Source organism: Anticarsia gemmatalis, chromosome 4 (genome assembly GCF_050436995.1).
Source record: "Anticarsia gemmatalis isolate Benzon Research Colony breed Stoneville strain chromosome 4, ilAntGemm2 primary, whole genome shotgun sequence".
Taxonomy (NCBI): Eukaryota; Metazoa; Arthropoda; class Insecta; order Lepidoptera; family Erebidae; genus Anticarsia; species Anticarsia gemmatalis.
The window spans coordinates 6,670,018-6,696,992 of NC_134748.1; the positions used below are offsets into that span (position 1 = coordinate 6,670,018).

The 26,975-nt window shown below is 35.3% G+C and overlaps 2 protein-coding genes across 11 annotated transcripts in view; both read right to left on the minus strand.

The window, feature by feature from the left end:
- Positions 1-26,975, minus strand: part of LOC142972337 (phosphatase and actin regulator 2) — a 50,171-nt gene that overhangs the window by 22,180 nt on the left and 1,016 nt on the right. For 4 of the 10 annotated variants that reach the window (XM_076113369.1, XM_076113368.1, XM_076113364.1 and 1 more), the window contains exons 2-6: positions 24,116-24,217; positions 18,340-18,366; positions 7,395-7,562; positions 6,878-6,976; positions 3,192-3,395 (exon numbers count right to left, since the gene is read on the minus strand). In XM_076113369.1, coding sequence (XP_075969484.1) covers positions 3,192-3,395; positions 6,878-6,976; positions 7,395-7,562; positions 18,340-18,366; positions 24,116-24,217 — 600 coding nt within the window. Of the gene's footprint in view, positions 1-3,191; positions 3,396-6,877; positions 6,977-7,394; positions 7,563-13,965; positions 14,365-18,339; positions 18,367-20,378; positions 20,532-23,014; positions 23,202-24,115; positions 24,218-26,975 lie in introns of those variants that run through there. The other 6 variants (XM_076113366.1, XM_076113365.1, XM_076113373.1 and 3 more) reach the window with 5 other exon arrangements.
- LOC142972338 (F-box only protein 7-like) lies at positions 24,329-25,427 on the minus strand. The gene has a single exon (XM_076113374.1). It carries the CDS (start codon positions 25,260-25,262, stop codon positions 24,408-24,410), a length of 855 nt encoding a protein of 284 aa, XP_075969489.1. The 5' UTR covers positions 25,263-25,427; the 3' UTR covers positions 24,329-24,407.

The following is a 26,975-nucleotide window of genomic DNA, read 5'->3' on the forward strand; positions in this document are numbered from 1 at the left end:
ATGTTCAAACACAATTCGGAATAAACCCTTTAATTGTTATCACATAATTTTCTGTACTAAATATAATACGACACAATTTAATAATTCAAACAGTACCAAGTAAAATAAAAAATACCATATATTACCCTACATTATATTTTATTTTTGATATCATATCGCGTCACATTTGTGTACTTGAAACCGGTTACCATTAATCATTATGAAATTGGATCTCATTAGGGCATCCTATATGAGTTAAAAGACAGGCTTTTGGGTCACTTTTACTTAGGCAACCTAATTTAGCTACACAAATATAATTTTATTTATTACCTTACACTAACAGTCTCTACATACTAACACTCTCATGTAATTTATAAGTTTACATTGACACTTATTTTCATACAATCAAAAAGTTCATATTTAAATTGAGAGTACAGTAAACAAAAAGAAACAGTCGAATTGAGAACCTCTTCCTTTTTTAAGTCGGTTAAAAAAACTACTAAAAAAATACTTGTTAATATTTTCATTGTAACCACATGTGACGTGATACTATAATTGGTAATAATAACGTGTAATAAGTGCAGTGACGTCACCGTAGTGCGGCAGTGGCAGTGGCTCTGTGACAACAAGTGGTGGGTCAACGTTCGACGCCCGTCCTGTCAGGATGTCGTTAATTCCCGCCACGCGTCACTACCTATTCTACAATTACACTTAATCCCGTTCAATAATATTTATTTATTTAATTAATATTTTTATTATTGTGTAACTTATTGCGGGACATATTTTTAAAACTTACTTGATTATTATCTATACTAATATTATAAAGCTGAAGAGTTTGTTTGTTTGTTTGTTTGAACAAGCTAATCTCAGGAACTACTTTACGATTTGAAAAATTCTTACGGTGTTAGATAGCCCATTTATCGAGGAAGGCTATAGGCTACATATCATCACGCTACAACCAATAGGAGCAGAGCAGCAGTAAAAAACGTAACAAAAACGGGGAACATTTCGACCCATTCTCTCTTATGTGCCGCAAGCGAAGTTGGTCTGCTAGTATTAAATACATATACTATGTTTTGTACCTATTTCTTTTACAAGCGTAATATGATTTGCAGTCACTACGCATACAGGAAAATTCATATACCAAACAGAAGTGTGATTTCTAAGTATTTATGATCTGTGCACTCTCGTTTAGATTACTGTTGTTAACTTTAAAATAATTTTACAATAACTAATATGTATTTGCAGTATTAATACAGCAATAATTGCATTGTATTAATATTTCTATCAAATTCTTCATTAATAAATTGTGACATTGCCGATTGACGAAATTACAGATACATATTCTAGCTCGCGACTGTACACTACTCAGACAGTAAAATGCATTCAGCGTCGCTTCTAATAGGTACAATACAACGAATCGCGCGCAGTGTCTGTTATGACTCGTTTGGAACTATTATTGAGCTCTACGTCCCTTCTCACGTTTGTTTCATACACAGCGTAAAAGAAGAAATATAGTATTTGGTCATAAGTAAGTATAATCGGAGTTTCCAAAACTCTAGTTTTATTATTGTCAAAACTTACAATGTCACGTAACAATAACCACCTTTTAGTTCGATGACTACAATTTATTAAAAGTATAATTAAATTTCTTATATATCTATACTAATATTATAAAGCTGAAGAGTTTGTTTGTTTGTTTGTTTGAACGCGCTAATCTCGGGAACTACTGGTCCGATTTGAAAACTTCTTTCAGTGTTAGATAGCCCATTTATCGAGGAAGGTTATAGGCTATATATCATCACGCTACGACCAATAGGAGCAGAGTACCAGTGAAAAATGTTACAAAAACGGGGAAAATTATGATTCTCTTATGTGACGCAAGCGAAGTTGCGCGGGTCGGCTATTCTTGATATAATGGCGGCACGGAGGAACAATAAATTGTCAAAGTAGTTTCTAGCGCTACCAAAGATCGTTCGAAAACGGCAATTTTCTTCCACCCAAAAATCCCTAAAATTAGCAATGGTCCCCATATGCAATAAGAGACATAATAACTCACTATTATCTACATTCTTCAATGCTATTGTATCACTAACGTTTTGTAAAATACGCGTGGAGGGGCTATCGCAAAAAATGAGTACCTGCACCGAAATGTCAATAGATATTCCTTTTGTAGCGAAAAAAAAAGATGTCCTGCAACAGGTGCGTTATCTTTGTTCTACGTATTGTATAGTTGAACATGTGTCAAATCAGAAGCGTTACTATTATTTTAAATAGTATAGTTTTTACTATGAACTTAGAAGAAAGGACCATGTTTTAAATCAGAAACGTAACTAAATAGTAACTATATCTTGAAATATTCTAAGCTTTTTCTATAGTATAAGAAGACATAGTTCTGTGTAGTATGAGGTCAAGTCTTTTATGTAAGTAATTGTTACTTAGGGTAGGACAAAAAGTAAGCAGCACAACATCTACAGAAGATAATTTCACAACGTTTTATAGTAAAAATCGTGCTAAAAAGTTGGTCAATATTACCAAAACCGTTTACCAATAGACAAAAAAGATAAAGTGAAATTGCCACTATTTGTACAAACTAACTTTATAAAACAAAAAAACATTGATAAGTCATTGGTAATTTATGGTGGATGGTGACTTCTTATTAACGTCTCGCACCTTGACTTTCATCTAGATAGATCAAACCGATAAAGAGTAACTATAGGACAAGTTAGATGAAAGTATATCGAGTACTCGACACAATAAGGAGCGCTCTTGGCTCCTGAAACGCCTCCGATATAAATCTCTCTCGAGCGTCGTTCGATGTGGGGCAGAATGTTAAGAGCACGCGTACGCACGTACTACGACTACGTGTAACGTAGCGTTATCGCTAAGTGCGACCTTTACGAGACAATAAATCCATTGGAAATATCCGTAGGTAACCAAACAACCTGCGGGCCTATATTTTAACCCAGTGTATTCTGTAACGTTTCAAATTATCCACGTTCTTCCTTTAACGAAGACTTTGCCAAAAATACTGATTCAGATCAGAAGGTAAATTCTGAATCAATCAATATCAATAATAAGCACGCTGTGTGAGATCCTCATATAGTTAGAACTACATGACTCTAAGCTACTAAAAATTCTTAGAATCAGCTCTACAAGAAGTTATTCAAAGGTTTTGTGATAGGTAGAGTGCATATTCTAGTGGTACTCACCAATGACATTATTGTTTTGATGGTGGTGTTGAGCGGCGGCGGCGACGGCGGCAGCGAGGGCGGCCTGCTGCTGGGCCAGCTGCGCCGCGAGCTGCGCTTGCAGCGCGGCGTGCATGCCCTGCAGCCGCTCCTGCCCCGACATCGCGCCGCCGCTCCCCGCCTCGCCGCGCGCCTCCTCGCCGCACACAGGAGACAAATCTTCATCTGAAACACAAAAAAGCGTTAGTATATGTGGACACTTTATAATCTAATTAAAAGTAAATATCGACAAACCCTGATTTTTGGAAGGTAAAGCTGTAGCAATGGTAAGATCATTTTATGCCGATTTACAGACTATTATGTGAAGAGTTATATAAAGAAAGAAATACAAGCATGGAGCTTTAATAAGAATGTCTTTCGGTGCAATGGTTCATACATATTCAGTAACATTTTAAGAGCAAACAAATACTTATTGAAATTCCAAATACATTCGTCATTAAAGATACATCTGACAAGCGGAATGACAATGTCTCGAGCCAAATTCTGTGTGCAGGTAAGAAGAGCAGCAAAACTTTAGGAGCATTTCTTATTTCAATTGGCTATTGGCCAGACGCTGATTCGTTATTCTAAAGTTGTATGTGCTACTGTTGTCCCATATTAAGTATTATTCGACTGACTGCAGTTACAGTGTACAGGGGATAGTCGAAGAATCTATCAATTGAAACAGTACTATCATTCACTAAGGCCGGAGGAATGCTTTTGTATATTTAAAATGTTTCTTTTTAAGTCAAAGCTGCAATGTGTTGACAACCATGACCGACACGTTGACTTGGTTCGCAGAGTGCGCACTCGTGGTACTTGAGCGTACCGGTTTTAAACTTCTCGTTTCCTACAGAAATTGTTCCTGGTTCCGTGTTGCCGCAGGCTGTACACAGTTTTCGCAATATTAAGCTCTTAATTACTGCTCTTAAGCATCCCGGCGAACATTTTCTTTAAGTATGTACTAACGATTCCTATGCCGTAAAGTCGTAATAGTCATTGAATAACTTGTAATTATACATCGTGTTGAGAATAACAATGAGAAGGAATAATAATTAAGATAATATCTGTTATTTGCTGATAGTTATTGAATGAGATACTGTGCACACATTTCAAAGGCGTATAATTACATAGAACTAAAGTAACGCTGTTTACAAGATCTAGAAAACAAGACTAATTATGATTGTAAACTATCCATACTAACGCGCCTAACTTTCCTAGAAAGGACGATGGTTTACCTATTTCCTATGTACGTAGAAATGACAGCACTGCAATCTATTGTATTGTAGCACACGTACATCGAAAGTTATATTGTTATTCTTTAGGAAGTTGCTTTCAATCATGCCACTGAGAGCCACATGACCTTTCGCAACGATTGACCGATCACTGTCACGATTCATGCACTTTTTGCACTTCATTGTTTATGGGTTGTACAAATCCAAGATGTAGCAGTTAAGGGTAAAAGGTGCGGGTAAAACAAACCGATATTATTTTAGTAGGTAATCAAAGTAAGCTCTAAAATGTATCTTACGTGAAAAGTCAAATATAAATCGACTTGTAACTTAAGTTATCAACATTTTATTCAATAAGTTTAGACAGTAGGTTAATTTTTTTTTTGCAAACCTATTACAAATAACACATTTTTTAATATTATAGGGTATTTTTATATATCGCTTTAAGGCAAATCGATTACCTAAATGTATAGGTAAAATATATGTTTAACCCTAAGAATTGTAAGGTCTTTTTTCTTGTTTTTAAATGTTTTCGAAGCTGCCTACATTGCTGTGGTCAATAGTACCAAATAAAAGTCCAATATTTTTTGTGAATCATTCTACTCATACTCGTGTGGCGTGAGTGATGTGATACATCACAATTGGACAACAATTGAAATTGAAGCGGCGGGAAATACGTTACTGATTGATATTACTTTTCTTAGAAAAGCCAAACATGGGAGACAAATACATATAGTCTTTTAATGTGTGTTTAAAGCTTTGGGTATTCATATTAATAGGTATCACGATTAAACTTTATTACGTTTATAAAAAATATTTGCCTTGCAAAAGGGTCAGTTGCGTTGTACTCGTAACAGGCGATCCTGTATGACAAGATGCACGGATGAAGCAAAGTAAGTAAAGGATGGTACCAAGTGGCGTTCCCTAGTATCTGCCAACCACTTCGGGGAGAAGGCATGATTTTATGTATGTATGTATGTTTGTAGAAAGTACTATACGGCCACGGACTATAAATTGTCTTTTCGGAAAACTCGATGATTCCTCAGTCAAATGCTGTATAACAAACTAATTTTACGCTGCGAATTATTACATTTCACTTTTAACGATTATTCGATTTTGTAAAAGTAAATTAATTTATTTCCGCATTATATCGCGGTTTCTTACACAATAAAGACAATATTTCATAATATTGTTCTACAAACTGTATCACAGCTTATGATCGATTGACGCCAATTAAAAAATTGCGAGCCTTCGGATACAATAAACAGTCATTATTTTCCTCAATCAAAGGACTAAAGAGGTATTCAAAGAATCAAACCCTGCATCAGGGAAAACCAATGCAGGTATTTATATCTTATCCTGGATAACGCATTATACTGGGGCTTTTGAAATAACTCTTAGTTATTGACTTAAGGAAATGTAGAACTTGAAACTGAGAAAAGTTCGTGATAATTCTAAACTTATATGCAATTTTGAAAACGGCACATGTCTGATGTCTCTGTAATATGAGATATGCCGTTTTGGAAATAACGTAAATAACATAATATTCTACTGTAACTGTGTTCTTATGCGTGTTCTTGCACTTTACATAACCTATATTTATAAGGTTGATATTATGTACAGCCATACAACATAATCTCTTGTTAACATGATTTGCAGCGACAACAAGTAAAGTTGTTTCGCAACAGTGCACTGTTTCTTTATAAGATACAATTTTATAATTCATTTCTAACCCCCAGTTTTGAGGTACATTTAGCGGTAGTTTATCTTTCCAATAGCGTTTAAATTCATATAAAAAAAACAAACTGAATAGATAAACTACCGCTAAATGTACCTCAGAAACCGGGCATAAGTGCGGGTATAACCTAATTGCGTATGAAGGGTTATATTTTTTAATTTGCCCCACAAATAACGTGAAACACCCCTATCGACCGATAGCGGAATTCCCCGCGGGACTTTAGTCACCACTGCCTTAACAGTAGTAAATACGTGAACAGAATTTCCTAGTTATCCTTTAACCTAATATTATTTTTACCTAATATTATTCTTACCTAATATTATTTTTACCTAATATTATTAAAAGTCACATTTCATAGAAATTATAATTAGTAATTTGAGCAAATCCCTTTATCTCATGGTATTACGAACTCATAGAACAAATATTTGCGTCATTATTTTTTCGGTCGAATGAACAGTACTTACTTCAACTGATAGCAAGCACACGGCTAATGACATACTTGAATATAAATGCGAATAGCGTAAATACTCTGTCAATATTGCGATGCACGCTAACTTTTTATACATATTTAGTTCTCGTTTTAATTCACAAAAGGATGATTGAATTTTCTGCGCCAGTTGGTTAAATCGTGGCTGTTCATAAAATTTTAAGTGGATTGGATTTTCCGGATTAAAAATGTTTGAAAGTAAAAGACTTACTGGCTTCGGGTACAGGCGTGACTGGGCTTTCAGGCATAAGTATGCCTTTCTGCACCAACTCATCTCTATTTGCTCGGACGGATATCTTCCTCTCTAAAGCTGCAAACATTAACAAACAACATTAGTAATGTGTCTACAAAAAAAAGTACCTACGTATATCCGTATTTCTTTATAAATATGACACACGTTGTACACCCGTAAACAATTTTTACTGATAAGATAATGTGTTGATCTAATCTGACCATTTGATCAATGAATTCTAATGTTATTTCTACTGATACATCGTTACAAAAGGGAATAATCTACATCACACGTTGTACAATTAGTTATTAGTTATAACAAAATATATTTTTCATAAAATACGTGTACTTATAACCGAGGCGGATATGAACGGCAGATAATATAGATTATGTATTGTTTAGTTATAATCTATCTACCTTTATGAATCGTGGCAGGTTATCACAATGACCGGTTATCACCTCGTGGTGTGAGATAAGTAAAACTAAGATAAACTCACTTCTAGAAGCAGCTTCAAACTTTTCTGATTTCTTTTTCCGTTTCCACTTCCATGGCTTAAAAAGTTTACCGAATGCTGAGAATTTGGACTTGGTTCGTTCTGCTGGCGGCGTGCGCGCGCCCGACCCCAAACTGTTCGTGCGTACCGCTGAACCATTTTGTTTCTTAGCTGCAACAATAAAAATATATATAGATTTAGAAAATATATAGCGTATAGAGAGTAGAGTAGTGAGCGTAGCATTCTTGGAGTAAAGAGGACGGATCGCGTCCGGAACTCATCACTACGCTCCAAAACGCGTATTACCGATGTGGGCAAACAAACCGCCAGGCTAAAGTGGAATTGGGCCGGACATGTTCACCGGATGCACCCTGAGAGATGGGCTAATATAGCCACGAAGTGGGTGCCACAAGATGGTCGGCGGCAACGGGGAAGGCCCAAACGGAGATGGCGGGACGACATAGACGCGTTCCTGGAAGATTGGCCGGAAGCAGCAAGCGACCGAGGGGTCTGGAAGTCTAGGGGAGAGGCCTTTGCCCAGCAGTGGGATACAGAAACAGGCTAGATAAAAAAAAAAAAAAAATATTTATTGTTCTGTCATTCTTTTTGTGTTATTTGCTTAGATTGAGTAGAAATATATTCACCCTGCTGAGCATCTAGTACCTTGGCTGATATTGAGATAGAGTCCTAGTAGGTAAGTATATGGTACGTCTGATTTGTTTTGATTAATCATAAACCTAGTACCATTTAACAATTTAGGTAAACGTTAACTGTAGTTTTTCTTTACATAGAGCTTATGTGATGCTCACCTTGAAACTAAGGAGACATAATACACTTTGCATAAAGTAGGTACAGTTAGCGTACTCCACTTTGTTGTATAAAACAAATAGTTATACACACATGAAAGAGCATCAATACAAAATAGACTCCAGCAGTATCGGTACGAATAGTACACACACTACACACACATTCGTGATACATCCACACAATCAATGGCCCCATTATGTCGAGAGTCTATTGTTATGAACTGTCCGCGCCTATCACAACACAATACCAAGGAGAACTAAGTATACCTACAAAAGAGAAATTTTCCCGCGGCTGCCAAGACCACAAATCTATACATTTCATGACATTTGTATTTTGTTGCATTCCTTTTAATTTCAGTTACATGTTACTGAAATTCTCCGAACTATTTGTGCACTATACGTGCGATATTGAGAAACTTTTATTAATGGAATCGTATAATAATATAACAAAATAAGTAAGCACTTAATTCTAAGTGAGAATAATCAAGAAACAGGATAGGATGATCACGAGAAAGGCAGGACTTACAAGGTATGCATAACAAAGTACACAAGCGAATCATTGATATGCCGGTGGCGTCTATAGTGCCGAGTCGAAATAACTTCAACTTCAATTTTCCAAGAAACGCAGAACAAAAACTTGAACTGAATAAAATGATAACTCGGGGAAGTATAATCATGCAACTCTGTTGGAACATAATAAAATAATAATTTATCAGCTGGCAATTCAAGACATGTTGCCAACGAAGACGCTAATTATAGTTATGTAACACTTAGATAAATAAATTGTATTACATTATTTCTTTAATAAAATACAATGCAACTTTTGCATAACAAAACATAGAAGTAGGTATGACATCGTCTTTATCATATAAATAACTTTTTAGTCAAAGTTAAGTCAGGGAGTTACGGGAAAGATAAACATTTTTGCAGATTATTTGCGAGCAGAGACTTAAAATAGGTAATATCTACATCTTTCAGGTCACAGATGAATAAATAGGTCAGAATATGATTTGAAACAAATATTCCTGAAGCGTAAATAAAGTAAAGGAAGTAACACCTAAATCTGTATTGTATTCTTAACTCTTATTCGTGTTATACTGTTATAATACCTAACTTATACTTAACGAAGTCACAAGGAAATAGCGTTACAATTTAAAACCGAAATAATTATACAATTCAAACTCTGCACGGGAGGACGTGTGCGATAAACTCTAAGTCTACATTCTAAAAATATTTGTCGAAGGAATTCTGTCCACAGATAAGAGACAATTCATTTTCAACGATGCCATTACCTTATCAGTAAGGAAAACAAATTGTCTATCTACTTAGAATATACACCAACAGTTTGAAACGGTTTTTAGTAGAACATTCTAAGCGATCAAGTACATATTGCAAGAAAATATTTCACGAACGATGACACGCAAGCTATACAACTAATATATTATCATCACAATGTGTTCCTGCATGCATCGAGGTTATTATAATAACAATATGATTACGTTATTACAGTAAAAAATATATTTTAATGATTTACATAGAATGTGCGGATAATCACACGACTGTCATTTCAGATACGTACACAAATATCCGGAAGAGGCAGCCTTGAATATGAATAATCGTCACCATTAAATAAATATGAAGCCTTAAAGGAGTTATGGGTGCGATGGGAATAACGTTTAGTTCGGCAATTATGAGTCACTTCGACGGTGTGACGCCCACAGTAATTGTCAGAGCCCACCAACGCACCTCGCGTCCTCACTTCTCACCTTGCTAAGATTTGAGGTCCTTACCTTCTAAGACCTTGCCGTTAAACAAGATAGATCACTGATACGACATGTATTGACAGTCGTGCATTTTTACTAGCCTATAGCAACTTGACTGTTAAGCAAAGTTAGCTTAGTACTATACTAATTAATGCATACAACAAATATGCAATACTTTTTTATAACTTGCTCTGTTTTAATGTCAATATAAACATAGGCATGCGAACACGACAGGTCTATTCGCACTTGGCCGAATTTTCCTCAAACATGACTGAATTGATGAGGAATTTATGAAAAAATGCCAAAACTCTTATTACAAATCTGGGGGCACGGAAGTGCCCCCGCAAGTCGAGCAAAAAAAAGTGGCACAGCCGTAACATCCTTTTCTCGAAGCAATTCGGGCTATTTTTGACACCCCTATAATTTCGTTGTGGATGAAACAAGAAGCCACGATTTTCAGCAACTAATCAGTCATTGTATAAACACGGTATATTTAAAATTTCAGTCAATTTGAACCAGTAGTTTAAGAATGACAACTTGTTAAAATTTGGAATTTTGTCACTCACTGATTCACTGACTCACTGACTCACCGATCATCAAAAGTCTAAGGTACTTCTAGCAGACTTAGAAGCTTAAAATTTAGAATACAAATAGGGTTTAGTGTCTTAATCATGGGAAAAATCAAATATTTTCTAATTTCGGTCCAGTTTTCTAAATACACTAACTGCAACAGTAACTTTGTAATCCCGTATAAATGTATAAGATTACAAGGTTACATTTGCAGTTAATGAATTATTATTACTGTAGAAAATAAAATAAATAGGTGTTAATAGGTACCTACTATATGAGGCATAACGGGAGGGGGTATAGGGTGGGTAAGGGTGTTTAGCCCATGAAACTGAACAACATTCCTATAGGAAAATATGTTGAATTATGATAAAAAAAAACGTCTTTCCATACAAATTGGACTTATGTTCGCTCTACAAAAAGAAGTGAGATGCCATCAAAAACATTCTGTAAAAACCTCAAGTCTCGCCGTAAAAAGTTGTGAGATCTATATAATACCAAGTCGATTAATCTATTTAGTCTCTACTTAAAGGACCTTCTGTCTTAAGTTATTACGTATGTTATTATCATGCCAATTTAAAAAAAAATACCTTTAAAACAAATAGATCGACTTGGTCATCGCAAGAAAACACAAATTCGCCATTAACATTTCAGGAGCATTAACTTCTCGTCGTGCTGTGTAGTGTGATACATACTAATAATCAAATGATGCGATGGCCAGGTCGGTCTATTTGTTTTAAAGGTATTTTTTTTTAAATTGGCATGATAATAACATACGTAATAACTTAAGACAGAAGGTCCTTTAAGTAGAGACTAAATAGATTAATCGACTTGGTATTATATAGATCTCACAACTTTTTACGGCGAGACTTGAGGTTTTTACAGAATGTTTTTGATGGCATAGATATGATTGCTATTACTAGTGTAGTGACGTAATGCTACTCAATGCCATATTCATTCCATACAAATGATGTTTCGGGAGATTTTGTTGTCGTTCTCCCATTTTTAAAATACCACTTCAGCTTGTTAATTCTTTGAAAAAGAGAGCTTACTACAATTAACAATTTACAAGAATGTGTAAATGTTTATTATAAAGTTATCGGTGACGACACAATAAGTGAGTGTTCAAACATCATTCAAGCAAGTAAGCAATGATTGAATAGCACCTTTGCGTAACGAATGCCATAGTTAATATGCTCCTCGAGTGTCACTTGCGGTAACAAAGGAACATTAGTTACTACATGTGGACGATATGCTGCCATCATGCACCTACTGCGTTGTTATATGCTTGAGTCTATATTGAAAATAAATACTATATTAATATTATATTATTTCAATCACATCAATGTGTGGGACGAAGTCTGCAGTTTGATACTCAATGACCTTTTGATTAGAAGCGTCACTCACACAACAAAAACAATAGGCTCTTAGGAATGCATAACAATACAATACAAATATATTCAGCCATGTCTCGATAATTTGGTTTAAAATATTCCTTCTGTGGTTCGTCAGTAAATAAATGTTAACGTTGACTTCAATTAGGGCGGGCCAATCAACGAGGACGCACTCACTCACTTGTACGTAGTAAGTACATCGTTCGTAAATAAATATTACGTTCAATGTAGACCTCCGAATGCCTCAACGATTGACTCCTAATATGGTAAAATGTAAGGCTACCAGAAACATATCTAAATACTGATGTTAAAATCGGATTAAAAAGTTTCTAAAATATTCCCAATACAGTTATTGTTGGTACCTATATGGATGAAGCAGCGAGAGCTGGAATGTGACATCATCGAGCTGTGAATAATACGAGATAATATCACTACATCGCCACAACTATACACCACATAGTAAAAACATTCACAAAACACTTGCGGAAGTGGTAGAATGCTTGTTTCAAAACATGGAAAACTTTCTAACAAAAATCGTTGAATTTCTAAGTACGGAGACAATTCTGTTGTAATCTAAATAAGATCAGCTCGAAAGCGTTGGTTACACTTTCGACTTGATCTTATCTTCTTTAACATAACACAACATTTTTGTTGGAAATCAATCTTGGGGTATTAAAATAACAACCATGACATTATAAGTGACTCTATGATTGTGCATATTCCTGTGGAAGTGAAGGACGAAGGATCTTATTTGTCTTGAGTTAATTAAATCTCTTTATAATATGTGAAGCAACCTGTGCCAAGGTATTGAAGTAGCTACTCTTCCATAATACAATTATAGAAGTGAGTGCAATATTGACATTTTCACTTTCGATACACATGTGAAGTAAAGAGATACTCTAGGCTCAAGCTATGAGAAAACGTGAGTAAAATCAGTCTCCGCAGCTTCGCCTCTTTTGTATTCGAACAAGTAAATAAAACAACGTATCTAAGAAGAAACAAACTATTTAACATGCCATAAATTAGCATTCAAATGTACGAATGTACAATCAAATCTACAATATCGTCAACACAAATGTATTTATTATCAAACACATTAATGGTATAAACAGACACCTAATGGTTTCAAGGGAATTAGATAATTTAGTTAAAATTACGACGCACTTTATGTCTTAGCGTGACTCTACAAGCATTAAATAAGATCAATGATATTTAACCTTAAGAGTGGCCTCACCTGCCTCAACGTGATTTCAAGTTTAAACTTAAGGTTAACTCCGAGATCCTTTACCTTCCTATATTTGGACCTATGCTAAGCTTGTGACTGAGAAAAGAAACTGTTATGATAACGATCTAACGCACTGTCCACGAGCGGGATTATTACATGTTAGCATAGAATACGATAAACTTAATTACTTACTTTGAATTCTCTTTTTTTTCTAATTACGTATGATGATGTATGATGCAAAGTGTTTGTTATGATATTATTTTTAAAGACTATTAAAACCATCAATATTTTACATTTACACTATCCGTAAAAGTTTCCAAGAATGAACACCAAGAGCAGCAACTAGCAGCATTTGGCTTTAATGATGTTCAAAATATAAAAACATGACACGCGAGAGCTTACGAAAAATAGGCTGGTATCGTGACTCGTGACTAACCCAAACCACTCCTGCAGGTAGCGTGATGGCGGTAATAATATCATTCATTGTTCGAGTTGGACTAAAACGGCTCGGTTATCATTATCCCGGTATGAACATGACATATTTTATATCTTTATCCTACATACGTTTGGGACAGACAAAAATAAAAAAATAAACGCTTAAAACGAACAAAAACTAAAAATCAAGCACAGTCTTAAACAACATTGTACATTGTGACTGAAATAAAGAATTTTCATTATAATTCCATGCAAGAATGAACGTGTGTATGTGTAGTGTACAATGGGTACTGCGTTATACACGTAGTTTTAATTTCGCAAAGCTATTGTTAGGAATGTGGCTGTGGCTGGGCGTACAAAGACAAAAAGGGAAGGGGAACTGACCGGCGACTGCTGCTACCTCCTTAGCCCCGACATGTAAGAAGTCAGTAAGAGATAACGAGCTCGCAATCAGTTGCCTGCGCTCCTGAAAATCGAGTTGGTCGAGGCTGTTGGTCCTAGTTCCGCGCACCGCCTGGACCGGCGCGCCCAGCGACATGTCAACTACGCGGCGCCATGTCGTACAGACGACATCTTCACCATTTTAACAATACCAATTACACTGTCAATGAACACTAAACAAAGGCACACGAGATGAGAAACCGACGCGGATACCGGCGATCATGACGAATTCATTGCGAAATGCCTGCGTCGCTAGAGACGCTCAGCGGCAAACTGGCGTGCGGGCGGACGGTTACGCGGGGCAGAGTGGGGGCCCGTCTGCCTGCCTCTGTCCCTCCTGCATGTTGCAATGCACTCGACTCGCCTCTCCACTACGTAGTCGTGGTGAGACAACTGGCGAGCGTCCGCGCCGCGCGCCTTCACGTCAACCGTCAACACCGGCTCTACAGACCTACAACGGACTGGGGTACGCCGGTGGCAGAATCTTGCCCGCCATAAGTATGAAGCCGTTTTGCTCTATTTGTATTGTAACATTTGTACGCAGATATTGTACAGTACACTTTATGTAGGAGTTTGTTCCTTTTTTTTGCGAACAACATTTATAAACCGGTGTACTCATCATATTGGTGCAAACCGCGACTTCATTATGATAGATATGAAGAGAAAACTTATACGGCCATGAGAAAGGACAATAGGGATATTGATATGACGATAACTTGCTTGTACCCATAATAGAATGAAAGCCAAAAACTATATCACATTCAAAACGAGGCTCATCAATGACAGGAAGCAAAAAAAAGGTAGCAGAGGTAAATCGTATCATAAAACAAACAAAACTACTTTTGTAGTCTATTATATTTTATATCTATTATTTTTTCAACTTAACCTTAACCTAAACATTAACCCGCGAACTCTCTCCAAGTAAATATAAAAAATAATTTATAAATTAGATTCAGCAGTTTTTAATTTGGACCGCTCTAGTGCATGAAACCTCAAAGACATAACAGAAGATAAGTCAAAAATATGCAGATAATATAATTTAATGAACTAATATTTTAAAAAATATAAATTCAAAAAATTATGTACTTCTTGATGCACCATCTTTTTACTGCAATTTTATTTTTGAGTGTCATCAAAACATTTTTTTGAAACGATGATTGTTCTTTACTAATTTATATCTCCTTGTGGGAATCAGTTTAAAGTAATTTAGAGTTCGACTCTACATTTACACGAGAGCGTTGTTAAAATACGTCTGTATATTTGTGGTAGATTGCAAAGCAACAAAATAAACTCTAAAGCGTTCTTCAAAAACCTAAGATTTTTAATCCTAATTATCCAGTTCTACCAACCGAATATAACGTTGTTCCTGGCGAATTGCTCGCGGCTTGTGAACGTACCGTAATGTTGCATTTTGACAAAAAAGACAACAAACCTTCATGCTCATTTATCACTCAAAAGTCAGATGCAGACGTGTTTTACTGGCAGTAGCTGGCTGTGTAAAATGACAGGTGTAATTATAATTACAAGCATGTCGCGCAAGTGTGTTGCTTCACCTGCGCGGCCTGCGCCACAGATGAGATCTTAACCAAAACACGATGGCCTTTATTCTCTCAAAAAATTACAGTATTTTACAACACATACTATATTTAACAACCCCAGTCTCTGTGGTCCGGTAGTATATGCGACTGCCGCGCGGATGTCTCAGGTTCGAATCGAAGTTCGGAGAGAATAAGGTCAGGATTTCTGAGTTTTAGTATTCAGAATTTCTCAAAAGTTAGGACTGCCCGGAATTAGGACTTTCAGGTCGTAGACCTCCGTGTCTCGGAGAGCACGTAAGGCCGTCAGTCCTGCGCCTGACCTCTCACTGGCCGTGTCGGTTATCCGTCCCACGGGACTATGAAAGTGATGGCATAGAGTGTGTACCTGTGTATTGAAAACACATTTGGACACTATAGACAAAGTCCTCGATACTGGGCTGTTTCAATGATATTGGCCGCTGTGGCCGAATATCGGCTAGGAGAACATCATATAATTATTAAAATATTTAAACAGGAAAACTGTTCTGTTTGATCGGGGTTAAAGTCTGATACTATTACCAAGAATATGATATATTTTTAACTAGGAGGAAGTCACGTCAGAAACGTATGAAGTAATTTAAAACAATATTCCTGTAACGTGAAATCATTTTTGCTGTACATTTTGAATATCATACCGAAAGCACCGACTGTACAGAATTGTACTACAGTGCAGCGTTGCACCGTGTAAATGAGTACAATTCTCCGTTGAGACAGTAGTTTGAATTATTTACCAACAACTATTTCGATTTGGGCTGTAATTAGTAGATAAGCATAATAATAGAGTCGGACAGTTAATTGGCTTGTTATAAACTGTTAGAATGTGCTACACAAGCCTACAAGAGTATTTGTAAAGCTATTGGCTATAAATAGCGCAAGTTAAGCTTAAATAACCCTACTGTTCTAACCTAGTAAATAGTTAGATAAATTGGTCAATAAAAACACTTTTTAATATTGGACACAAGACACCCAACATCACACAAAACTTGATCTTTACGCACCCCTACACTTGCTCTACAGAGAATATCCAGTTATTTTGACTCAAGCGTGGTTTCGATCAGCATAATTTTCAAAAAATTAAGGATTTTAAATGTATATTTTATTTAAAAGAAGTTAAAGTAGAGACCCTGAGAGACGTGCTGCTTTAAATATTGTGCTTTTATGATGTCAATAATTTTTGGTAGTACATTCTATAGAAAAACTGTTGTAAAAACACGTTTCTAAGATACATGGCGCAGTACACCATGTCGCAATACATCAAACCGCGATAAACCATGTTTACCTTTATGAGATACGATATACCAACTCATTCAATGTTAAAACGATTGATGTTTTAGATGAATGACTGCCCGCGACTTCGTTCGCGTGGACTTTAGTATCCCCGTTCTCACTGCTCTACTCCTATTTCGATAGCCTTCTGTAATCAATGGACCATTAAAAAAAAAACAATTCGAGAATTCACCAGTTTCCGAGATAAGATTGTTCAAACGAACAAACAGTCGCTTTAGTTTTATATTATAGGGTATATAGATAAAAAATGAGAATACAAAATAATTGTTAAGAAAAATAAAGTTATAATAATTGATATTTTTTTGGGAAAAGTGAAAGGTAAGTAATGAACCGTGGGTAAATATTACAGGTTGGGTTAACTAATTTGTCCTTGACCAGTGCGCAGCGTAGATTATATCCTAAGCCCCGAATAGTCTGAGAAATGCACAGAAACAAGCACTGAGAGAAAATGTATTTATACTAATGATGTAAGTATTGCTAATTACAAGATGATATTTTTATATTTTTATCATAGAACAAAATGTGTGTAGACACGACAAACCGATTGCCTTTAAAATTGTCAATTTAGATTCAACTAAGTCATTACTACAGTACTATTCTGTCAAAATTTATTATCTCTCAGAAGAGTCTTCGAATCTTAAACCTTTAAGACATATGAAAGTTTTTACAAACATTTATAGATATATTAGATCGTAGGAACAATTCTATGGAGGGATCACAGGCAACGACTCATGCATCTAATCACTGCGTCCAGCTTGTGGTCCATTACACCGCGTCATCTAAATAAACAATTTTTATATTGAAAATGCACTCTAGAGCTACAGTCACTAACGTAATAGGAAAAAGCAGGTTAAATCAACGATCTACGGGAAATTCTCATTTGCAACTGGAAATGAAGTTACGAGACTTGATTTATGACGGTCGCAGTTGCTACTAGAAGTGGATTTGATAATACTTAAAGACCACTCTCTGCGCTGTGATTGCAGACGTTGCAGTAGAGGACTGATGGCATGACCATCACAAGTGTCACACTTGAATAATGTTAAATTGATAACTTATCAATCAACACAATGAAAATCAAGACATGAAATTAACTAGTATTATCTATATGATAACTAGGTATAAAATGTATGTTTTCCAAGCATATCTACTAAGCAACAGTATCTAATATGAGCGATGTTTTAAACTACGGAAGTGAAATGAATCTTGAACTGAATATGGCACATACAATCATTGTATTGACCATCGTGAAAGGAAATCGCGCAGGATTGAGTGGTTTCTAAGAACATGAGTTCGTTACATTTATTGAGTTGCATTAAACATTACAGAAAGGGGTAAAATGCTGAACATATTCTACGTCGAATAAAGGCCGATGTTTCCATTGTCAGATGGCAACATTGGCTTAAAGGGTAACGTTCTATTTCATGCATAAACAATTAATATAAATAAAAACCTGGTAATCCATGTCTCTCTGTTTTATCTGCAAAGATAGATGACAAATAATAATTAGTAAAAGTCATCGGTGATTACACAAAAATACAACACCCTTATAACAAACTATAAATAATTTGCGTCACATTTCGTTTAACTTAGAGCTAAAAAGATTCCTATTAATACGTCTCACTAACTTCAATATTAAAATAACTTAATAACGATATATTAATAAGACTTTTCATTACAGTTTAGTGTCATTATGCCCATTGATCCGATAAATTGTTGCAATGATACAGCTCTAAGCATCATCGTGAGACGTAAACATATTTATTAATCATACCATCAATGATGCACGTAATTTAAAATAAGATTAACACTTTTACTGGCCAAGTCAGTTAGCACATTAGAATTGGACACACCAATTGGGTTGTTGGCAGGAAAAAATTTAAGCTCGGTCTGCGATTCTTAAGTTTACGCTGTTTAATTCATCTGACATGTAGTAAATAGCTGTAGAAAGACGTTGATGCTTGTATACTCGGCCTAAAAATATTTGAAACAAGTTGTAGTATCTACACTAAGTACTCTCGTTAGTTAACTTTTCAATCCTATGTGTCCATAGGGGTGAAATTGATACAATCGTAATGAGATTCGGATATCAATGTGCAACTCTATGTAATTACACGTATGTACACGTGTGTAGATGAATTACTTATTCAGATGCGCGATTGATCATTACTGGGGATGCGATGTGACCGTGTCGAGAATTGATATTATTGAACACTATCCTTTGAGTAGCGACAAATGTGTATATCTACAGACAGTTACCGTAAACGTAAATGCAATTTCGGAAATAGGTGTAAAAACTGTTTGTTATTTGAATAAACCAGAATAGTTTCGAATGCTGGTTGTGCAGAGTTTGATAGAAGCCTATACCATACTCGTAAATCATTCCGAAAAAGAGAGATCTTTGCATTCTCGGCTTCACGATGATCTTAGAAAAAATATTGCTGCTTATGTACATACTACTATAATAGGTTAACCAATAAGATTTCAACGAGGCTTATTCCATATAGTTAGTTATATTTCATATACATTTTAAATCTATACGTAAAGGAGTAGATCAGACAAAAATAACTAAGAAATGATATTAATTGTAAAGCACATAACGTTACTGTACAGTTAGTCTATTTATTTTGCAAAGATGAATTAAAAATATGATTACACGCTTGGTGATTTACGTTTTTATTGCCTAGATAAGACAATCTAACAGAATAGGCTCGGACCAGACGTTTGATTTCATTTATTTATAGATCAAGTGAAATAATTGCTATTTTCTCTACGTTTATGTATTCCGAACCGGTCGAATTTTGTTGAAGATACGAGACTACGCCATACAACTAGAAAATCAAAGGCTAATTCAATCTTAGATCTCATAATTTTTGGTTACAAGCTTGCATTGTTATAGATTGTTTTGGCAAGCCGTGTCGTGAATGTGACTGTTCTCAATTAGAATCTGCAGTCTACGCTGCACCCTACATCGAGCCATAAAACAAGGGGATTAGATTTCCATAACTTGTAAGAATCTACATCGAATAGTGCAAGGCAGTACGACATATACAACGAATACCTTTTTCACTAACAATTCGTCGATTGCGCGATATCGTTATCGTTGCTATAGCCGTGTTGGGCTTTGCTTGCATTCGCTTCTAGACGAAGTTGTTGAAGCCAACCAGCGAAAGGGCAGCAGTGAAGGGAAAAGGCTTTAAACCTGCCATGACTTACACAGCTGAGACTCTGACACTTCGAATGGTCGACAAGTGAAAAGTTGCTCAGCAAGAGATGGATAAAGCTATGCTCGAAGTTCTAAAGTAGAATGTTAAACGGGGTGATATGACAGGGAATTAAGAACTTCATATAGGTAGAAAATGTGTCGAAATAAACAACCTGGCTGTAACTATGAGTTAAAGACTGAACTCAGTAGTGTGGTATTAAAGAAATCTACGTTGTCGTTAAACTATGAAAGGAAACGAACTGATATGGATGATACAGTTCACTTACAGTACACCTCGTCGCCATCTATGACTCCAGAGTCACTCCTAGTATCATCATCTACTGGTCTGTGCCTCGCTCTAGATTTACGAGTTTTACTATCCATATTGACATGCTTTTCAACACTTAACTACACGATTACAATGCACACACGAAATATTCACATTACAAAACCGCATAGATATCCTATTAGTTTAAAATTTAAAATAACACTAAGACATTACACATTGACTTGTGAGATTAGATAGTAACTGATAGGAATTACTTATCTATAAGTTTTTCTATTGGTGCTTGAGCGTACGCATTTTGTGACAACAAATAACAATCAACTTATTCCCAAGGTCAATTAATTTATTATATAATTTGGAAGCCTACATCCTATTTAGTACTGTAAAATTAACATTTATTATTATATACGTCCACGGATTATTTACCTGTGCCCGGTGCCATTTAAACTTCTTTTAAGTGTTCTTTGTCATCTTCTTACAAAATAATAAGTTCATAAAGTTAAACTACTTCCCACAATTCATAAAATTACGCAAGATGTAATGCTAATGTCATGAGCTACTTTCCTATTCTCACTGTAAAGTAGTATCACTTGGTGACAAGACGTCTTACCAGATACGTAACACTTATATCTGGGGGCACGGAAGTGCCCCCGCAAGTCGAGCAAAAAAAAGCGGCACGGCCGTAACATCCTTTTCTCGAAGCAATTCGGGCTATTTTTGACACCCCTATAATTTCGTTGTGGATAAAACTAGAAGCCTGGATTTTCAGCAACCAATAAGTCATTGTATAAACACGGTATATTTAAAATTTCAGTCAATTTGAACCAGTAGTTTAGGAATGACAACTTGTTAAAATTTTGAATTTTGTCACTCACTGATTCACTGACTCACTGACTCACCGATCATCAAAAGTCTAAGGTACTTCTAGCAGACTTAGAAGCTTAAAATTTAGAATACAAATAGGGTTTAGTGTCTTAATCATGGGAAAAATTTAATATTTTCTAATTTCGGTCCAGTTTTCTAAATACACCAACTGCAACAATAACTTTGTAATCCGATATAAATGTAAAAGATTACAAGGTTACATTTGCAGTTAATGAATTATTGTTACTGTAGAAAATAAAATAAATAGGTGTAAATAGGTACCTACTATATGAGGCATAATGGGAGGGGGTATAGGGTGGGTAAGGGTGTTTAGCCCATGAAACTGAACAACATTCCCATAGGAAAATATGTTGAATTATGAAAAATAAAACGTCTTTCCATACAAATTGGACTTATGTTTGCTTTACAAAAAGAAGTGAGATGCCATCAAAAACATTCTGTAAAAACCTCAAGTCTCGCCGTAAAAAGTTGTGAGATCTATATAATACCAAGTCGATTAATCTATTTAGTCTCTACTTAAAGGACCTTCTGTCATAAGTTATTACGTATGTTCTTATCATGCCAATAAAAAAAAATACCTTTAAAACAAATAGATCGACTTGGTCATCGCAAGAAAACACAAATTCGCCATTAACATTTCAGGAGCATTAACTCCTCGTCGTGCTGTGTAGTGTGATACATACTAATAATTAAATCATGCGATGGCCAGGTCGGTCTATTTGTTTTAAAGGTATTTTTTTTTATTGGCATGATAAGAACATACGTAATAACTTATGACAGAAGGTCCTTTAAGTAGAGACTAAATAGATTAATCGACTTGGTATTATATAGATCTCACAACTTTTTACGGCGAGACTTGAGGTTTTTACAGAATGTTTTTGATGGCATTTGACTGTACGTAATAAAGTAAACAATGTTTGTTTTCATATTAAAACAACATCACGTGACAGTGATAGGGTCAATTTCTTTATAAAAAGACACTATCGCCAAATTCACGGTTTACCGATGTGCCTAATTGATCAGAATTTACGAAGTTTAAAAATGAAAAAATCCCAAGCTTGAACGAGCACAATGTGCGCTTTTGATGATGGGCTCGGTTAGGTTAAGCGTGTAGCCCTTATTTATAAATAGATGTCTATTGCCCTAGAAAATAAGCCAACCATATTTTCATGCTAGAAACCTATGTAGCGTATAATGCAATCAACGAAGCTTAAATAAAATGACAAGAGTTACGTATTTATATAAAAAATACATATTGTTGCACATATACTACAGTCATTTTATGTTATATTTGCTTAACTTAGTATCGCATCGTCAATGCATTTTTGTTAGAAAATGAAAATCTTGGAATAATATCAATCTGTGATTCCTGAAATCTCTCCTATGCACTAATGTGACTGCCATACCTACAATACAATGATGCAAAACGATACTAGGACTAAGTGTATACAAAATTAGTGAACAGATGATACCACCACATAGGGCAATCCGAATTACAGTCGCCGATGTGATTCACCGACATTATCTATTATAGCATCAATAGACACCTACCTACAAACAGAAAACTATACCGAGCTTTTATACGAGATAATAGGAGTAGAATACCTCAGTTTCTAATACATTTTAGAGTATCGTCTACCTATGATATGTGAGTAATGTTATAGCCAAATAATTAAATTGCATCAATATTAGATTTAGAATAACAAATCTGTAATAAGATATAATATGAGCAGAAAGAGAGGACACTCTCACCTCTAGCGTACACTGGAAAGTCGCCGTCCGATCGACTGTGGGTAAGCATGGGTCCGTAGCACCGCCACGGCGGTCGGTCGCGCAGCGCCCGTGGGCCCTCCACGGCCGTTCACCTAAGCCAGGCCATCAGAAGAAATAACACGGCACAAGGGCCCACATCTACGAATCACTCTCGGCGTGGCGTCCAGCACACAGAACTCACATCAACTCGCCGATGGCGGCGCCACAGACGAGCGAGCGGAGGCTGCGCGGCGCATCTCCCGCGCGCACCCCTCACCCTCTCTGTTTCTCTAAGCTCGACGGCCGACGCGACGCAGCCCTCCGATCCCCATACAAACACGTGTACAGTGCCGTTTACGTGATGGCGTTCACCACACAGATACGTCTATGTAGTAAACGCCCAATTTAGAATATTTGCGTTCTGAACAACATATTTTTATTTCTATGCTTGACCATGTATTCGGTCGTAATCGATATGACAAGATAACTTATAAAAATTATAAATTATCGTAAGTGCATGCAATAATGTACGACCTAAAATATAAATTAAATGTTAATTTAAATGCTGATTTCGTGGGAAATCTCTATTTTAACTCCAGATTTCACTTCGATTTTTTATATTTGCTGTTTTATTTGCTCTTTCTGCATTAACAAAGAAAAATAGATAGGTAGAGAACTTGTATGATAAAAGAAGAGTTACCATTGCACCAAACCAATTATATTATTATTACCCTAATATTATGTTTCTCAGTTATCATCAAGTACATGTTATTTTTACCCTACCCTACCCTATAATATTGTCAGTTAATCAACAGATATAACTGACTTTTATGAATGAATAGATGAGAAATTCTGTACAACATACCATAACCACATAATCCATCCCTTGTTTGATGTTTCCTTGTTATTGAAAGTTTACAAACTAACCACAAAAATAACTACAGAAGAAATTAATAACAAAGGCTATTTATTACACTTCTGGGAACAATACAAGTGTAAAATAAGCTTTTAAAGGAGATAGGATTAGGAATAGGTTTTCATCAAGAAAGAATACTGGAATTAGATATAATATTCCCTGAGTTATTATGATTTTGTACTCACTTATATCACCATTAGTTGTGGCTGTATCAAATGGTATAGATAAATGACGACCACCTTTCCCAACAGGATGCACACCCAGATTTGATTTCTCCTCGTTCTCACCTAGGTAATATATAAAAACAATATAATACTGGCTGCAAACAAACTTTGTAAGGCAAATATTCATATAATTCTACGTTTTGCATGGTCAGATAAAATGAAACAAATAAATCGTGATTTTTCAAATTCTGAATGCTTTATTATCACTGTGTTAAGATTAACATGATTGTAACATACAAACATTGTTTATAAATCAAAATATGATATTCCACATTGGATTGTCTATATAGGAGACATAATCTGAGTAGTCCATATAATCATGCATGCTACCACCCATCATGCGCCTTGTTCTTATGTTTGCATCTTGCTGTACTGCATAATTTTTCATATATAATCCTTTCCAATCAATGATGTCTATATCGGAGCCGTTTTGGAAATCCCGTTTGTTGAGTAAATGCCACAGACTCTGATTTTCAAGAACTGATTTCATTCTAGTACATGTCTTGCCCATGTTAACAATATCAGACACTGGTAGGTTCAACATTATGTTAATGAGCACCTCATCTGGCAAACCACTCAAACTAGCACTAGCATAGCCATAATGAGTGAGTATTCGACTTTTGACTGCAGACAACACTTTATTTTTAAATGTTATCGAGAAATGTTTTAAATCACGAAATATCATTGGAATTGATGTTGCTTGAGGTGAAACAACATAGCGGCTCACAGGTATACAAATAGAATATGTTTCAAAGTTCAGTTCATTAGCTACCACATTCACCAGCACTGTGGCTCCTAATGGACTCATAAGGAGCTTCAATGTTACATTTTTAAACCCCGACATCACGAAGGGAGCTTCACATATTCCTGTCGGCATTTTCCACTTAGACAATTGTTCTGTGTTGAAAGTTTCCATAAGGTTTATCACTTCTAGTTTATCGTTGACCGGGAGAAATCCATTCTCTATCATCAGAACTACAATTAACATAAACAGCAAATCCTTTTGCACGGAATCTGGAGTTTGTTTTTCATTCAAAATCCTTCTCACAGTCTCGTGCAACAACGCCGTCACTCTCTCAGTTGTACTTTCCTCTAATGTTACGTCCATATTATCTTCATAACTTACGAAACTACTTTTTCTTCTTCATAATATTTTAAATTGTGGACAGGTTACTAGAATTTCCCACAAAATTGTACGTTTACTTTAAAAAAATCACAATAAAATGTTATTATTTTGCCGACAATGACAAGTGTCATTTGACAAGTCAAGGAGTGTTTACGAAGACTGTTTATAAAATGCGCGTTTATATTCATATAGTTTTTACATAAATCTAGTTTAATTAAATGAATCCCAATATAGTTTTGGTTTCATAACATTATTAATATAAACTCAACATTAATTTGAACTTTTACAAACAATGAATGTCGAAGAACAACAATGTCAAATAATGACGTCATTACGTAAAAACTTGAAGGTAGCTAATTCTTGTAAATTGTACGCAAATGATGACTATTAATTAAGGCGCAATGGTTAAGGTGGTCGCCATGCCATCTTGTAAATGAAGATCTTATTTACGAAACAAATAGTTGTCACTTGCCACCTTTTACTAGGCATCTGCTTAAGCAAAAGCTAAGGTTTTTAAACAGAATGATTTAAAGATTATCTGTTAACGAAGTTGCTGACTTATTGATCTCGTGTAAACGCATTCTAGGACATGAAGTTAGTCATTAATGACTCACTTGCGACAGTACTAGACCCAGAGTAAGCACTCAAAAAACCGATACACTGCAGTTTAAAAACACGCCAACCCTTATTGTGCTCAGAACATGACAAATTTAATATGACAAGAGAATACCAATGTTTGTATGGCTGTACTGGTTAGTGCCGCGCGTGCGGCAAATGACGACCGCGCCGAATCATCGAACATTTAAATGCACTGGCTCAAAAGCATATTCACAGTACTCTAGTGCTACCTAGTAAACTACAGGTGACTCTTGATAACACTTCCATATGGTTTCATTAACTTAAAATTGATTTTGATTACATCAATATCCTTTGATGGTGGTACTTCCTACACAATAAGAATAACTAGGTAATAAAACGTGGCTAAAACTTGATTATAAAATCACTAGCCTATGCCTACTGCCAACAATCTTTTTTGTATATAAATTGACCACTCTGTGAATTTTTATTTAAATTGGATCAGTCTCTCACATAATTAATATATAAAATGAATAATAACTTATTAGTTATAACTCAGATGACAACTTATAAACCTTACACCTTAAGCTTTTAAAACGGAAAAGAACTTTGTTTAGCTAGTGCAGGACTACCTATGTTTATTTTGGAATATCCCTTGTCAATATTACCAACCTCTCGTTCTGTGTTTTTAACCCTATTTACTTTAACTTTCATAAACAAATATATTTCTCACTAATCTTATTGTGAGTTAATTAAAGCTACATTAATATATTCTGGTCTACAAAATTAGATAAATATTTATATACCTCTACTGTAATACAAACAAACATATACATGTATATTTTCCCATATGGAACCAAAATGACCAAGGATATGTAATTACACTCATTCAGGGCAAGATCAGAATCTGGTATTCTCGAATATTAGAATATAGTTTTATAATATTGTATAATAATAATTTGTGATGAATGAATGATTTCAGTTTTTTCTTATTATTTTAATATGAAAAGACTAAACTAAAGATTTTTGTTTGGCTAGAAATATTTATAACAAACATGTTATGTAATTCTTTAATATAAATAGCATCTTAACATATATCACCTTGAAAAGCATATCAGT